General features: G+C 55.4%; 1 protein-coding gene across 4 annotated transcripts; it reads right to left on the bottom strand.

Annotated features, from left to right (window-relative positions):
* Nucleotides 1-993: 993 nt before the first annotated feature.
* Nucleotides 994-14,207, bottom strand: ADISSP (adipose secreted signaling protein). 4 transcript variants are annotated; one of them, XM_082744512.1, is made up of 6 exons: nt 14,056-14,207; nt 7,119-7,235; nt 5,620-5,762; nt 2,861-2,999; nt 1,867-1,989; nt 994-1,645 (listed from the first exon to the last, which is right to left on the bottom strand). In XM_082744512.1, the coding sequence occupies exons 2-6, from the start codon at nt 7,135-7,137 to the stop codon at nt 1,545-1,547; spliced, it is 525 nt and encodes a 174-aa protein (XP_082600638.1). In that variant the 5' UTR covers nt 7,138-7,235; nt 14,056-14,207; the 3' UTR covers nt 994-1,544. The 4 variants fall into 4 exon arrangements, with proteins under 4 accessions (XP_082600638.1, XP_082600639.1, XP_082600641.1 ...); XM_082744513.1 differs by lacking the exon at nt 14,056-14,207 and adding an exon at nt 13,627-13,704; XM_082744515.1 differs by lacking the exons at nt 7,119-7,235; nt 14,056-14,207 and adding exons at nt 6,037-6,203; nt 6,698-6,735.
* Nucleotides 14,208-14,428: the final 221 nt, after the last annotated feature.

Genomic DNA, 14,428 nt, shown 5'->3' with positions numbered 1-14,428 from the left:
GTGAGGGTAGAGGGGTGGGAGGTGGAGGCAGCTGGGAGAGGCGGAGCAGGGCCGCTGTAGGACGGGAGCAGGAGGATGGAGGATATGCAGGGCTTGGGCCTGAAGGGCCCAGTGCATGGACTGATAAGCTCAGCCAGCACAGGGCGCTGGGTGGAGAACCTCTATGGGGCAGAAAAATGGCTGGAGACTGGCACAAGTAACACAGGGATAGAGGACCTTCCTGGGTGTGGTACTGACCAAGTGTGACTGTTATTTTTTAAACTTTCTCAATTAACAGGCTAAAGAGGATGTAGGATGAAGGCACTCATGAGAGGATGTGGGGATGCTGGCTGGGGGGAACCTTCCTTCAGGACAGATTAATTCATCTAAGAAGGCCCCAAGGGCAGCCCATGAATGACCCAGTTGCACCCTGTCCCAGTCATCAAAGGGCAGTAGGGGTTGGGGGGCTGTAGGGAGACAGAAGGAGAAATAAGGGCTGATCCTGGCTCTGCCATCAACTCAATGTGCCATTGGGACATTCCCTGCCCCCCCCATGACATGCATCTGCCCCACCTGCCTCAGAACCCTAGGTGACAATAAAGCGTTTATGCTTAAGATGAAGGTATAGCCTGTTGGTACCTCACAAGAGGGGACCTCAACAGCATAGTGGAGAGGGGCTGGGTTCAAAAAGGGGAGAGTGCTTTCTGCTCTGCGCTGCTCTGGGAACTGACCAGAAGGGGGTGCTGTTGTCTCTGTCGCAAACATCCCAAACAGAACTCCCTCCCTAAGACTTCTGTCTGGCCTAGGGAGAAGTCCCCATCCCCATCTGAAGCCTAGTGAGTTATACCCAGGCTTAAAATACCTAGCTTGCATACTTCTTTTGGGGCTAGGTGCTAGAATACCATGGAGTGCCCTCGTCTCCTAAAAGAATAATACAGCCAAAATTGTTCTTTAGCCCATCTGTAGAGGACTGGGTGTTCTCAGAGCCCTGGAGAACAAACACTGGTGAGCCTCTGGTATCCACTGAAAGTTTTATTTCTTTAGGGTTTTATCCCAATCAGTCCTTTAAAAACCAAGTAACAGACCTGGGGGTTAGGACATGGGGGCTGTGCCTCCCTCCGACTGAGCTCGGCCAGCAGTAGGAAAGAGGGAGGGGGCACAGGACGGCAGAAGCCAGACAGCAGCAGCAATAACGGGAGTGACCACGGCGTCACAGAGCCAGCTCCCTCCTCTCCCAAGCCCTGGCTACAGCCCCTATGGCTTGGGGTGGGGGGAGGGCAGAACCCACCCCAGGCCCCTCCTTCCCCTCCTCAGATAGCCTCCCTGGGGGCTCAACCCAATTCATCCAGCAGGAGACTGAGGCACACGGAGAGGAGGAAGTGGGAGAGGAGGACACAGGAGAGGCAGGGAGGTGGCACAATGAAGGCAGAGGTGAGAGGCCCCTGGACACCCCACCCCCGCCCCCACCCCGGGGAGGGGTGAGGAAGCCACACCATCACACAGCATTGGGGAGATGAGGTGGGGTTTAAGGCTGTGGGGCCCCAAGGCGCGCAGGGCCATAGGCCTCAGTCGAAGCCATGCCAGTCGCTGTGCTCGGAGTCGTATTCTAGCTCAGCACCCACGCACTTGACCCCATCAAGCAGCATGGGTGTGCCATGGTGTCGGTCTGCAAGGCAGGTGACAGATCAGAATGCCGGGCTGGCCGCTGGCCCCACCCACTCTTAGGAGACCCCCCACCCTTTCCTCTAGGCTCTGCTAGGAGAGTCAGGAGAAAGGCCAGGGTAAGGCCAGGGTAAGGACACCTTTTTCAGACAGGGAGAGCGGAAAGCCCTTGCAGCCAAGCTGGCACCCCCCTCCCATAGCCAGACCCAAGGCTCGCTAGCTCACCCATGACGCGCGCCTGCACTGTCACTCGCACGCAGGTGCCGGTGCCTCCTTCACAGGCTAGCAGCATCTCCTCCTTGAGGACACCCTCCTTGTGTGCCGAGTACTCACACTTGACGCTGTAACCTGCCCAGGTCATCAGCACCTCCATGGTCTCCCCCCCACCCCACCCCACCCTACTGGCCTCAACCTGCCAACAAGACTGGCCACCTCCTCCAAAGGAGCGAGGACAGCCCAGGACCTATCCCCCGCCATCCCCAGGGCTGTGCAAACAGGCCTTGGAAACTTCCCACTCTTCACTGAGCTCTATATGCCTCCAACCTGTGGACAACCCCATTAGGGCTCCAAGGGTCAAACTCAGGTTTCCAGGAGGAGGGCCGGCTGATTCCCCAAAAAGGCAGACAGGGAGAGGGGGTGATGGGGAAGAGGCACAGGGCAAGCCCTCAGCAGATCAGGTGGCAAGAGGTAAAGGCCTGAGGGAGCTCGCCAAATCCCCGCAGGGGCAAGGTCTTGAAGAGGAAGTCAGGGAACGTGAAACTGAAGCTGGGGTTTTAGCATACTATGAAACTGACACCCTAGCCTTTGGGGGAGGGGCAGAGGAGGGTGAAGCATCCCCAAGTCCAAAGCCTGTGACTGACAGGTGCTAGGATGTAGCTGCCCAAGATTCCTGGGGCTCTGGCAGATTTTTCTTGAGGGGCAGGCAGGAGAGAGAGCTGGAGGCCCAGAGCCCATCCTTACTGAGGGAACTACCATGTGATGCACAGGCACAGGCCGGTAGTGTGAGCCCATGGACTTCTGTCCAGGAACAAGGCCTGGGGTATGGGACCTGCCAAGATGCAACACTCCAAATCTGTAAAAAGGCCTCATGTCCCCCAACTTCTGAACTGCCCATCCACCCTGGAAGGAGGAGAGGACGCACCCCATGCACTCACCCCCACTCCCACCCAGGCCCTGCTGGAGGACAGCAGGCCTCCAGCACCCTGAGCAGGGGACACACCTTCTGGGATGGGCAGGACGCTGAGGAGCTTGAGGTGTAGGCTGGGGACTGGAGCTTCTCGGACATCCTTGCTCAGCCTGAGCACTGGGGGCAGAGTGAAGGTAATCTCATACCTGTGCAGGATCTTCAGGAAGCCAACCTATAGCAAGAAGACAGGGGAAGAGAGGGAAGCACCTTCACTCTCAGCCTTCCCCAGGGCCTGGCAGCTCCTTCCACCTAGGATCCTGTGAGCCCCTGTACCTGCTGCTTTAGGGATCCCAGAGGGGGAACTAACTCCCTCCAGCACTCCAGCCTGGCCACACCCCAAGCCCAGTGGCTCCAAGCCCTTTGCCTGAGGACCTCATCCCTCCAACTTGCTACTCAACATCTATTTCATGGGCCCCACAGTATATGGTGGCCCATTTTATAGATGAGGACATGGAAGCCAGACAATGACTGGTGGGGACACCACACAGTGTGGCCTGGGTAAAGCCCTCCCGAGGTCTCTTAGCCACTCCTGCCACCTGTGGCACATAGCAAGCACCTGGCATTGCCCATAAGGGGAAGTTCAAAGTCCCACAAGATGGCCATTCACCTGGCCCCACCCCTGCCAGCACCTGCCAAGAACCAACAGCCTGGGGTCAGGGACACTGGTCCTCTCATCACTCACATGGAGATAATGGGCAACACAGATTGCACGGGAAGGAGGAGGAGACAGAATTAGAAAAACAGACACAAGGGCGCCTGGGTGGCTCAGTGGGTTAAGCCTCTGCCTTCAGCTCAGGTCATGATCTCAGGGTCCTGGGATAGAGTCCCGCATCGGGCTCTCTGCTCAGCAGGGAGCCTGCTTCCTCCTCTCTCTCTCTCTGCCTGCCTCTCTGCCTACTTGTGATCTCTGTCTGTCAAATAAATAAATAAAATCTTTAAAAAAAAAAAAAAGAAAGAAAGAAAGAAAAACAGACACAAGACCATCTGTGTCAGTTTCCAGCTGGCCCACCGGCACCTGAACGTGGATGTCTGCCTACCACTCAAAGGCTCAGTGTGCCCAGAGCCCCAACTCTGGGCCCAAGCCATTTCCGTTGTTCATACACAGTGACTGGCAAGCAGTGCCCCCTGAAACAGATGCCAACCTTGCTAAGTCCAGTCGCGTACCGAGACACAAGCTGGGGTGGCTGCTGAACAGGCAGGCTAGCCAGAGTGCAGTCTGTGGGGTGCGGAGGTGCATGTGCTCACAGTGGCAAGGGTCGGACAGTCCAGGCCTCGGGGGCTTGTTAGGACTCGATGCGGGAAGCACTTAGCTCAGCGGGACAGACATCACCACATGATAAAGGTCAGCCCAGGGGCTCCCACACTCTGCAGGTGGAGGACACATTTCTCAAGAGGCCTTTTTGGCTGTCCTGCCAATGGTGACCCTGTGGTCCAGCTGCACCAACTACAGAATCTTCCAGAGGAACTCTTAGAAATGTTCAAAAAACACTCGTTGCTGCTCCATTTAAGTAAAAAATAGAAACGTTCATAATACCAGGAATAGGGAACCAGCTAAATCAATGATTATATACTTAATGGAATTATCAGGCAGTTTGAAAATCTCGTAGAAAATTATTTACTGACCTAGACAGGAGATGGTTCACAAGCAAGAAACAGCATGTCTGTTGTGATACCAGCTTTTTGGTTTTGGAAATGAAGCAAAAAAAAAAAAAAAAAAAAAGAGTCCTGGAATGGCACACATCAAAATATTAACTATTAACTGTGGTTGTTGTCTGGACAGTATGATTGTGTGCACTCTTAAATTTCTTTACAGTTTTCCCTAGCTTCCAGATTTTCCCTAGTGGACGTCAATGGATTTTGCAAGGCGGGGGGCAGGGGGAGAGGGAGCTATTCTTTCAAGTTTTGGTTCCTTCCGTTAATTCCTTGGACGAAGGTGCTAGCTGTAGGAAAAGAGTGAGGATTTTACAGTTGGGCAGAAATGATGAATCTGGGCCCCTCCTCAGGGAGGCCCCGAAGGACCAGATGCCCTCCCCTTGGCTGGGGCATTCCCACTCATCTCCAGAGCTCTGGCTTACTGTCCAACCTAAGGGCCTCATTCCCTGTTTTGCCACCAATCTGTCCCCTTCAGACACTTCCTCCTGCCCCTCCCAAGTGGATATGGTATCTGCCGGTGCCCCACACTCAGAGAAGCCATGATGGAAGGTGTGTGAGACGGGACTCCCACCAGGAGACCACAGGGTGATAAGAAGACACTAAAACCGCAGAGAGCCTAAAGCCACCAGAGGTTTGGCAAAGGGGGGTGACGGAAGTCACACCCTGTCATCAGCAAAATTATGTGTCACACCTGTATGTGAGATGTGTGTACGTGTATGTCACACACATTCTTTCACCTCATGCTTGCACCAACTCAGTGGGGTGTGAACGGTCTTCATCTCAGAGAAGAGGAAACTAAGGTGACCTGCCCGAGGTCCCAGTGCCAGAACAGCAGGCCTGGACCTGAACCCAGGCCTTGGGCACCTCAGGCTTGAACACCACCTTCCACCACTGCTCTTGGGGTGACACTGATGACAACAGCTCTGTCCCACTTTGTTGGAGTAACGTCCTAAAGGCACTCATTTCGTTGCAGTCTTGCCACCTCCCACTTTACAGACAGGGAAACCAAGGCCCAGGGAGGGACCAAGATGTGCCTCGGAAGCCCACTTAAAGGAAATGAAACAAACAGGCCCAGGAAGCCAGGCAAGGCTAGGCAAAGGCCGAGGAAGCAAGGCAGATGGTGGGGGGAGGGCACATACCTTGACCAGAAAGCTGCTGTCACTCTCCTGGGTGACCATGACCACAGAGTCATGCAGCTTCTCATCAAAGTGGACATGGCTCTGGGAGCCTTCTGCATCATGGCCTGCTGCAAAGCGGATACTCCGGACTCTGGGCTTGTTGCCTGGGAAGAGAAAGAGGAGAGGGCTCCAGGGGCTGCTGGCTTCCTCTACCCCCAGGAGACGACTCCCCCATGTCACCCCATGCCTCCCCCACCCCCTACAACTGCCCTTGACATCACTCAGCAGCCACTGGGTGGGCTCCTTTCAGGGCTAAGCCACATCCTAGTGGATATTGGAGGTCATGAGGCTTAAGGCCCTCTACCTTTCCAGTCCTCCCACAAAATATAAGCACCCTGAGGATGGGTGTGTCAGGGATTAGCTAGTATGACCCCTTACTTAGAGGAGATGAGGCAGTCCTGCAGACTCTCAGCAAGCCCCAGCAGACTCAGCCCCAGGCCTTGGGTTCCAGGTCTATCAGTGCCAAGGCCCCTGCCTGCCCCTCCTGATGACCCCAACCTGAGAGAGGAGGGGGCAGGGACTGGAGCAGGCTCTATGAGACCTTTCTGGAGGTGGAAGAAACAAAGGGGGCCAAAAAACACACTGAGCCCACCGAGAAGAGGCTCTAAACCTCATCCCTGATCACCAGCAAGGAAGACGGAGTTACCCAGGGGAGCCTTCCAGACCCCTCCCAGAGACACCCTACCCTCCTCTACTTAACCACCACCCCCCAAACACACACACACACACACACAAGGCCATCAGCTGTTCCTAGCTGGGTCCGGTTCTCCGAGGCCTGGAGGCAGGGAGTTGAGACAGGCAAAGCAGTTGGAGCTGGGGGGAGGGCATGGGCTGGGGGAGGCGCATGTTCCCATAAACAGGACCCCAATCCTCTCTGGCCCACAGCCACAGCCTTTGGGCCTCCCAAGACCTCTGCCCAGAGCCCTTTTGGTGGGACTAGGCCAGGCCTGGCTTTGTCTGGGGAGGAAGGAGGGGGCAGCCTGACCCCTCCCCACATTCCCTGCTGAGCCCCCACCCAGAACTGACCCTCAAATTTTACCTGGCCTCCCTTGCCTAAAACGCTTGAAGAGCCTTTCTGGACCCTGAAAGAAACCCAAATTCCCTTCTGGGGCCTCCTGGGGCCCTACCTACCCCGTCAGCCTCAGGGCTCACCCCAAGGCTCTAATGCCCTCCAGTCCCCACAGCAGAACAGGGAAGCTGGAACATGGGGACTGGACGGCAGACACCCCCATAAACCCGCACACCAGGGAGCCAGCTGGAGTCTCTGGTTCCCTGCTAAGGCTTGGGTGAGCGCCGGGACCCAGCACAAACACTGGTATAATTACACTGATGTAATGTAATTCACTCAGACATGCGCACACACACACACAGCCGATGCAGGCCCCACATGCAACAAGAGCCCTCCCGCCAGGGCCCACTGGAAGACTGGTGCAAACTCTGCCCAGCAGGGAGGCACTCACCCTTGTTGGCTGCAGCCATGGATGCCCTCCCTGCCACGGGGTAAGAGATGCAGCTCCTGCCAGGCACCGCCGCTCAAGCGCAGCAGCCTCCCATGCTCCGGGGACACCAGCAGGAGCCTGAAGGGTGGGGAGTCAGGAGGGCAAGGGTCAAGGCCACCCAGGGGCCCATGGTTGGTGGAAAGCAAAGCAGAGACCTCCCTTCAGGGGAAGACACTAAGACCCAACCCCCTGCTTTCAACAGCCAAGGGCTGCCTATACCCTCTCGCATGGGGGGGGGCTTCTGCCCCCACTCCCCACAATCCCCAAGAGCCCTCATGCCTGCCTGATGCCCTACTGACCCAGAGCCTTGCCAGCATGTGCCGAACTGCAACTTCTGGGTGCCAAAGCGCCACTACACAACCCACCCAAAGCTGGCAGGAAGGATAGCTTGGAAAGGAAAGGGACATGACTGGCACTTTTCAGAGGCCACTTCTCATGCTGCTAATCTCAGGGGCTCTCCCCTCCAGCAGCCAGACACCACATTATTCAGGTTACACACCCAGTGCAGCTGGGTCAGGATGCTTGATCCAGAGTAAGAATGGGGGCCCCCCCGCATAAGATGGGCTCTTGGAGCTTCCCTCCAGGTGATGGCTCAGGGCCGGGGGAAGGGGCTGCCCCATGGCAATGCAACATTTGGCCTCTGGCCTGATTCTCTGGGCTGGCTTAGCTCCCCCTGGGCAGCCACAGGGCAGGGGCAGCAGGAGGCATCTCCAGGAACCCTGTGTGAGCAGTCTGGCCCTTGATGGTCCATCTAATAAGCATCAAGAAAAAGAATGAGTCCAACTAATGGAAACAGATGGAATACATAAAATTGGAACATTCACAGAGATTACAGAAAGAGAAACCAAAATAAACAAACCCAAACCCTCATTTGTCACCACTGACAGTAGCAATACCCTAAGTCTTCACTCCGAAAATTTGGTAATAAGGATGGGTGGCTGGGTCATGCCGTCAGGGTAAACACCCAACTCTTGCTTGCTTACTGCTCAGGGTGGGATCTCAGGGTCGTGAGATCAGAGTCCTGAGTCAGACTCTGCATTCAGTGCAGAGTCTGCTGGTGTCCCTCTCCCTTCCCCTCTGCCCTCCCCGCCCCCACATGCCCCCACACGCAGGAGCTCTCTCTCTCTAAAATAAACACATAAATAAAATCTTAAAAAAGAAAGAAAGAAAATTGGCAACAAAGGGAAATCATTCAGCCTGCCTCTTAGCCTTTCAGGTAACTAAATCATCCAACGGTTAAAGGAAAACCCTTCTTTACAGAAGAATTCTCACTATTCAACAACAAAAGAAAAAACAAATGCTAAACAATTCTGCAACCACCAAAGAAACAAAAGCTGGAGGCAGGGAGGCAGGGGAATCTCGACCCTGAGGGCAAAGGTCGACAGAAGCAGGTACTCACAGATGCCCAGTGCCCCTCGGACACATCAGGGGACCGAAACAAGTGTGCAACAGAGGATGTGGTGACACGCACTCGTCAATCTCCTGTCACTCCCAGTGGGACAACCTAACACACAGAGGCTTCCTGAGGGGAGGGGGCATGAAGTCACAGCATCACCGAGGAGGGGGTCCTACCTGAAATGTCTGACCTGGATCTAAGGAAACCCCTAGCTTCTGGCTTATTGAAAACGCTGAGGTGAGTGACATCTCTGAGGAGATGACTCCTGGGGAAAGCAACAAAACAAACCCAGAAGGCCAGAATGTTCTACAGGGCAACTGACCCATCATTTTGGTTTTTCCCCCAAACTGCAAGAAAAATAAAGGAGCAGCAGTTGGTCTAGATAGGGGCTGGCCGAGCTGCAGCCTGAGGCGGCCGCCTGTTTTCTGTAATATTACTGGAACACAACTGCACTCCTTTGTTTACGTGGTGTCTAAAACTGCTTTTGCACTAAAGCAAAGCTACTTTGAGTAGTTACAGAGACCACATGGCCTGCAAAATCTAAAATATTTACTGTCTGGCCCTTGACAGAAAAAGTTTGCCAACCACTGCTCTAAATTAACACACAAAGAGACCAAGAAGCAAGGGGACTCAATGGGACCGCTGACCTGGTTTTTTCCACCACATCAGCTACAAGAGGAAAAATAAATGCGGGGGGGGGGGGGTGGAGGGGAGGTCTTAAAAAAAAAAAGAAAGAAAGAAAAAGGATGTTTAGGGGATGTTTGGGAATGGGAAATGTGAATAGGACATTCACATGGATCTTAGATGGTGACATTAAGAAATAAAAGCAGGGGTGCCTGGGTGGCTCAGTTGTTAAGCATTTGCCTTAGGCTCAGGTCATGATCTCAAGGTCCCAGGATCGAGCCCCACATTGGGCTCCCTGCTCAGCGGGAAGACTGCTTCTCCCTCTCCCACTCCTTCTGCTTGTGTTCCCTCTCTTGCTGGGTCTCTCTCTGTCAAATAAATAAATAAGATCTTTTAAAAAAAGAAAGAAAAGCTAATCTTGTTAGGTGAAATAATGGAATTGTATGGTATAGACACATATGCCCTTATTTTCCAGAGATGTCCACTGAAGTATTTAGAGATGAATAACCCATGAATGACTTTGGCTAATTCAGGGAAAGAAAAGAAACCACATGGTGGCCTCACAGTTGGGGGCTGGGCCTGTAAAGGACATGACCTCGAGGTCTCTTAGGTACCAAGCTGCCCTGGGAGCAGGTCTCAACTTCCTTTTCACTTCCCAGTGTGAGATAAGCCCACCCAGCCCCAAATGCCTCATGGGCAGGGTAAACACCTCAGGTACCAAGAGTCCCCAGGTAGGAGGCCTAGGAAGGTACAGAGAAAGGCAAGGTTTGGGTCTCAGGTCCCAGGCCAGCACCTGCTCCACCATCCTCCACCCCAACTGTTGAAAACTAGCTCCAGGCCACAGTCCAGGGAAGGGAACTGTGCCCTGATTTATCTCTGCTCAGGGCCAATCTGGGGTCAGTCCCAGAAGGGCACCCCCTTAGCCCTGGAATGCTCAGCTTATCCCCAGAGAGCCTGGCCCTTGAAGAGAAGCCTCTCCCAACCCTCCCACTCCAGCCATCCCCTGAAGCAGTGGATTCAGGACAAGTGAAAAATGACCAAACACAGGGAGCAGAGGCTGCCCCAGCCACATGGGAATGAAAGACCAATGTCCACAAGGTCCCTGCCACTGCAGCACCCAAGATACTACCTGAGGCCCAGGTGAAACTCTTAACCTGTGGCTGGTGGGCAAAGGCTCCAGGGCACTCCTTCCCCAAATATTCTGACCCAGGACTTGCAGGACCCCCTCTCTGTCTTTGCCACCAAGCCACTGCCTATTGGCTGCCTGTGTCATTCAGGCCCTCCCTTTAACCAGGAATAATCTCCTGTCCCCCACCCTATACCTTAGCCTCAGTCCCCCTCCTATCCCAAGACAGACCTGAAAATCTTTAAAAGGATCCCCCCTTTGCCACCTCTGGGATCACTTCATGTTCCCCACCTTACCAGGACAGTGACTATGTTTTTGCCAAACTCTGTGTCCCCAGGACCCGGACCAGCACCTGGCAGGGAGCAGCTGTGTCTGGTTTATATTTGTTCAATGAATGAATGACCAAACTAAGGGGAACCCAAGGATGCCCCTTGGCTGGCACTCTAGGTAGGTATGACATGTCAAAGCCAGTGACTCGACACAGGAAGCTCTCAAAAAGAGGAACTCCCCACCCCACTCTCTTAGCCAGCTCTTGCCCCAAGAGGGTACCCCCTCCCCCCATCTCACAGAATGCAGCCTCCCGCTGGGCATTATTCTGGCCTTGCCACAATCTGTTACTCCCCTTGAGATGGAATGCCCACTGAGGGCAAGACCAGCCTCAGCGTCTCACACACTGCCCGGAGCTCAGTACAGAGCAGGCATTCAGGCATGCCCGTAACCCTTGGGCAGTGAGAACACTGAGATGGAAGGCAAGTGACTTAAAGGGCCCAGAGGAGGCTGGAAAAAACAAGCTTCCTTTCTCAGCAGAGAGCCCTGTCAGTCGCCATCCCCTGGGAGCCAGACTCTCATCCAAACACAATTCCTCATCAGAGGCAAGAAGAGAGGGTATCCACTTTCCCCTGCTGCAGCCATGTCCACAGGAACTCCCCTGGAGACCCCAGGCCTCCTGCCATGCCAGCCAAGTCCTGAATGCAGCCCAAGCTGCACAGCCCCCCAGAGACAGCAGGGCCATGGTCAGGAGCATGGGCTCCAGAGCCCGGCAGTCTTGGTTCACATTCAGGCAGCATGGGAAGTTACTTCGAATCTCTGTGCCTCAGTTTCCTCCTCTGTGCCACAAGAATAAGCCATGACCTCTTCCTCTGAGGGTTTGGTGTAGCTAACACCTAAAGCTCTGACACCACTCTCCATTCCGCCCTCATCTTTGCAAAAGCAAACCCCAAAGGCCCGGTTTCTGAAGCAACAGCAATTTCAGGGCAGCACTGGTAAAGAGGCTCTTCAGGCTAATCCTGGAACAGTCACGAATGGCCCTCAGAGGGGAGCCCCAGGGACTTCAGGCTTCTCAGAAAACAGCTCAAGGATTCAGGGGCTGCCCTCCCCCTTCACTTTTCCTGCCTTCCTCCTCCCCCACTCCCAGGCCAGCAGGGTCCCCCAGGGATTGCCCGAGAGCAGACTGCTGAGAGTCTGTCCCCTTCAAACAGAGAAAGAGGTAAAAGGAGCATATATTGTGAGAAATGCCCCCACCCCAACAACAAAAACGAAAGGAACCCCCTCCCCAGCATAGCTGGACTATCAACAGATCACCTGTGATACCACGGACAGTCACAGGATGCGGACAGTCACAGGATGCGGAGGGCTGGAAAGCTGGAACAAGGGCCCTGGGGGCTTCTCTGGCTCTCAGCTACTCTCAGAAAAATTGAAAGAACCTTCTCTCTGGGAGACAGAGAGCTGAGGTCCCTCGAAGCTTCAGAGAGAAAGACTGTTTCAAGGTTACCCTATCCAGGGCAGGGCTCAGCCAGGCCCAGAGAACTTCTGGCATGAGAAGGCCCAAGAATATGGCAAGTGAACAAACAGATGGACCAATGGAGTTACACAGAAACCCAGGGTTCTCAGCGCCCTAGACTCTGGCCCCAAGGCTCCAGACTGGAGGGAGGGCCAAGACAGTCTGTCTGTGGTGAAGTGCAGCTCCAGAACATGCCACCTTGGCCCCCCATCCCACAGCTGCACCCCTATACCACCTCCCTGCCCCGTAAGCAGCCCCCAGATCCCAGATCACAGGCACCACAGGGCCAGCCCCAGCTCGTCCTCTGCTTTGTGGCTGGGGGCACGGCCCCAAACCCTTGAGGCCTCATTTCTCATTCAATCCTCCAGCTCCATTCTCAACCTGTTCAAGGACTTCCTGAGCCACAAAACTCCATAACCTTCCACTCTCTCTGACTCTGCTGTCCACCTCCCCATAGCCCAGGGCTAAATCCTGGCTTAAGCACTCAGTCCAGCAGCACTGTCCAGTCTCCCATTAAAGCTCAAGCTTGTAGGGGCACCTGGGTGGCTCCATGGGTTAAGTGTCTGCCTTGAGCTCCCGTCATGATCTCAGGGTCCTGGGATCAAGCCCCCTATCGTGCTCCCTGCTCTGCAGGGAGTGTTTCTCCCTCTCCTTCTGTCTCTCTCAAAATAAATACGTAAAATCTTAAAAAAAAAAAAAAAATCCAGCTTATAAACAGGGTTCCCACTGAGACCACACTGACCTGCTGACCCCAGAACCTGACATAGGTCTGGGCACAGAGTGAGGGGACTGCATACCTAGAACAAGGCCTGAAAAGGCAAAACTGGATGTCAGGTTTGTTTGTGGCAGTTTTACATCTACTCTCTCTGGATGTGACTCCAATTCCTCCTCCCTCCACAGGCCCAAAGTGCAAGGATAAGTACGGTGTTCTCTTTGTCACAAGCAGGGGTCAACTGGGGAAGAGACTCCCACTATCCCACACCCTGGTGTCTCCCCAAAATGTCCATTCCCTCCTCAAAACCTCCCATCCTCCATGCCTCAGCTTGAGGTAAGTCCTTAGACCCCTCCAGCCTCCAGATTGCCTGTCCCACCCTGGTCTTGCCCTCAGCCCGTCACCTGAAGGCCCCAAGAAGTAGAGGCCAGGCCAGGTCTAGGGGATGGCACCTGCCCCTGACCCTCTTCAGCTCCCTGGGAAGAGAAATGCCCTACCCCCACTTGCCAGAGAGAAGATTCAAGAGGAAAGGCAACCCAAGGATTCTCTTCTCAGTCTAGCAGGGTTCCAAGTCCAGAATCTAAATAAAACCCCTTATGCTGTGGTGATGGGGAGGCGCTGGCCAAGTCCCCAAAGGCATCAAGGGCCCAGATTTAGGACCCTGTCCTCTCATGCCTCCATTCCTGTGGGTGTGGTGCCTCATCACCGCCCCTTTCTCATCTTCTAGGGGAACAGATGCAGGTAGACGCTCCCCCTCCATCACACCCCTCCTGGGCTTCTAGGCTGCAGCTCTGTCCCCTAGAGATAATCCTGTGCCCTCCCCACCTTCACCTCGGCTGACGCAGGAGTCTCAGGAGCCCGCACTCCCCGACATCACCGACCTCCTCCCCGAAGGCGTCCAGGCAGGAGAGGCTCAGAGGCTATTTGTCCAAGGTCACACGTTGAGGCGGTGACAATAGCGGGGGTGGGGAGGGGAATGCTGACGGTGCTGACCCCATTACGCCCCCGCCCTAACTGTGTCACACGTGCCCCCGACAGTGCGCCGCGGAAAATATCCCCGCTCCACCACCTAACGGTCACCCGCGGCTTCCGGGCTGACATTTCCCCAGCTCAGATGCCACGGAGCACTCCCGGGTGCTGCTCCAGTGCGGAGCCACCTCCCCAGCTCCGTGGGCTCCCAGTTAGCAACTGCCTAGGACCGGAGGGGACCTCAGCGAATGGGGCGGAACCGGGAGATGTCTGGAGGAGAAGCAGTCTCACCGTGCAGGGCGCACCCCGGGGCCGCTCGGGCAGGGTCCACCGCGGCGGCAGCCGTAGCGGTCGCGGCGGCTGCGGGGGTTCAACGCCGAGCACGAGGAAAGATCCCGGAGCCGCCACCGCCGCCTCCCGCCTCACGGGCACGCCCCCACCCCCGCCCATTGGCCGGCCGAGGGGGTGGGGCGAGAACGCTTCCGACCAATAAGCGGGCGCCAGAGAACCGCCAACAGGCGTTGCGCCACTGTGTCATATGCAAGGGGCCCGCGGCTGCGCCAGGCCAGCCCACACCCACCCACGGCTCGGCGAGTTCTCGCGATGAAGGCAGCCGGGCCGCCCGCTGTGGCCCGCCGCCAGTGTGGGCCAGAAAGGGGAGAGG

This window comes from Mustela nivalis (assembly GCF_964662115.1).
Source record: "Mustela nivalis genome assembly, chromosome: 8".
Lineage (NCBI taxonomy): Eukaryota > Metazoa > Chordata > Mammalia > Carnivora > Mustelidae > Mustela > Mustela nivalis.
The sequence above is the reverse complement of the archived record's forward strand: the minus strand, read 5'-3'. Positions and strand labels throughout refer to the sequence as shown.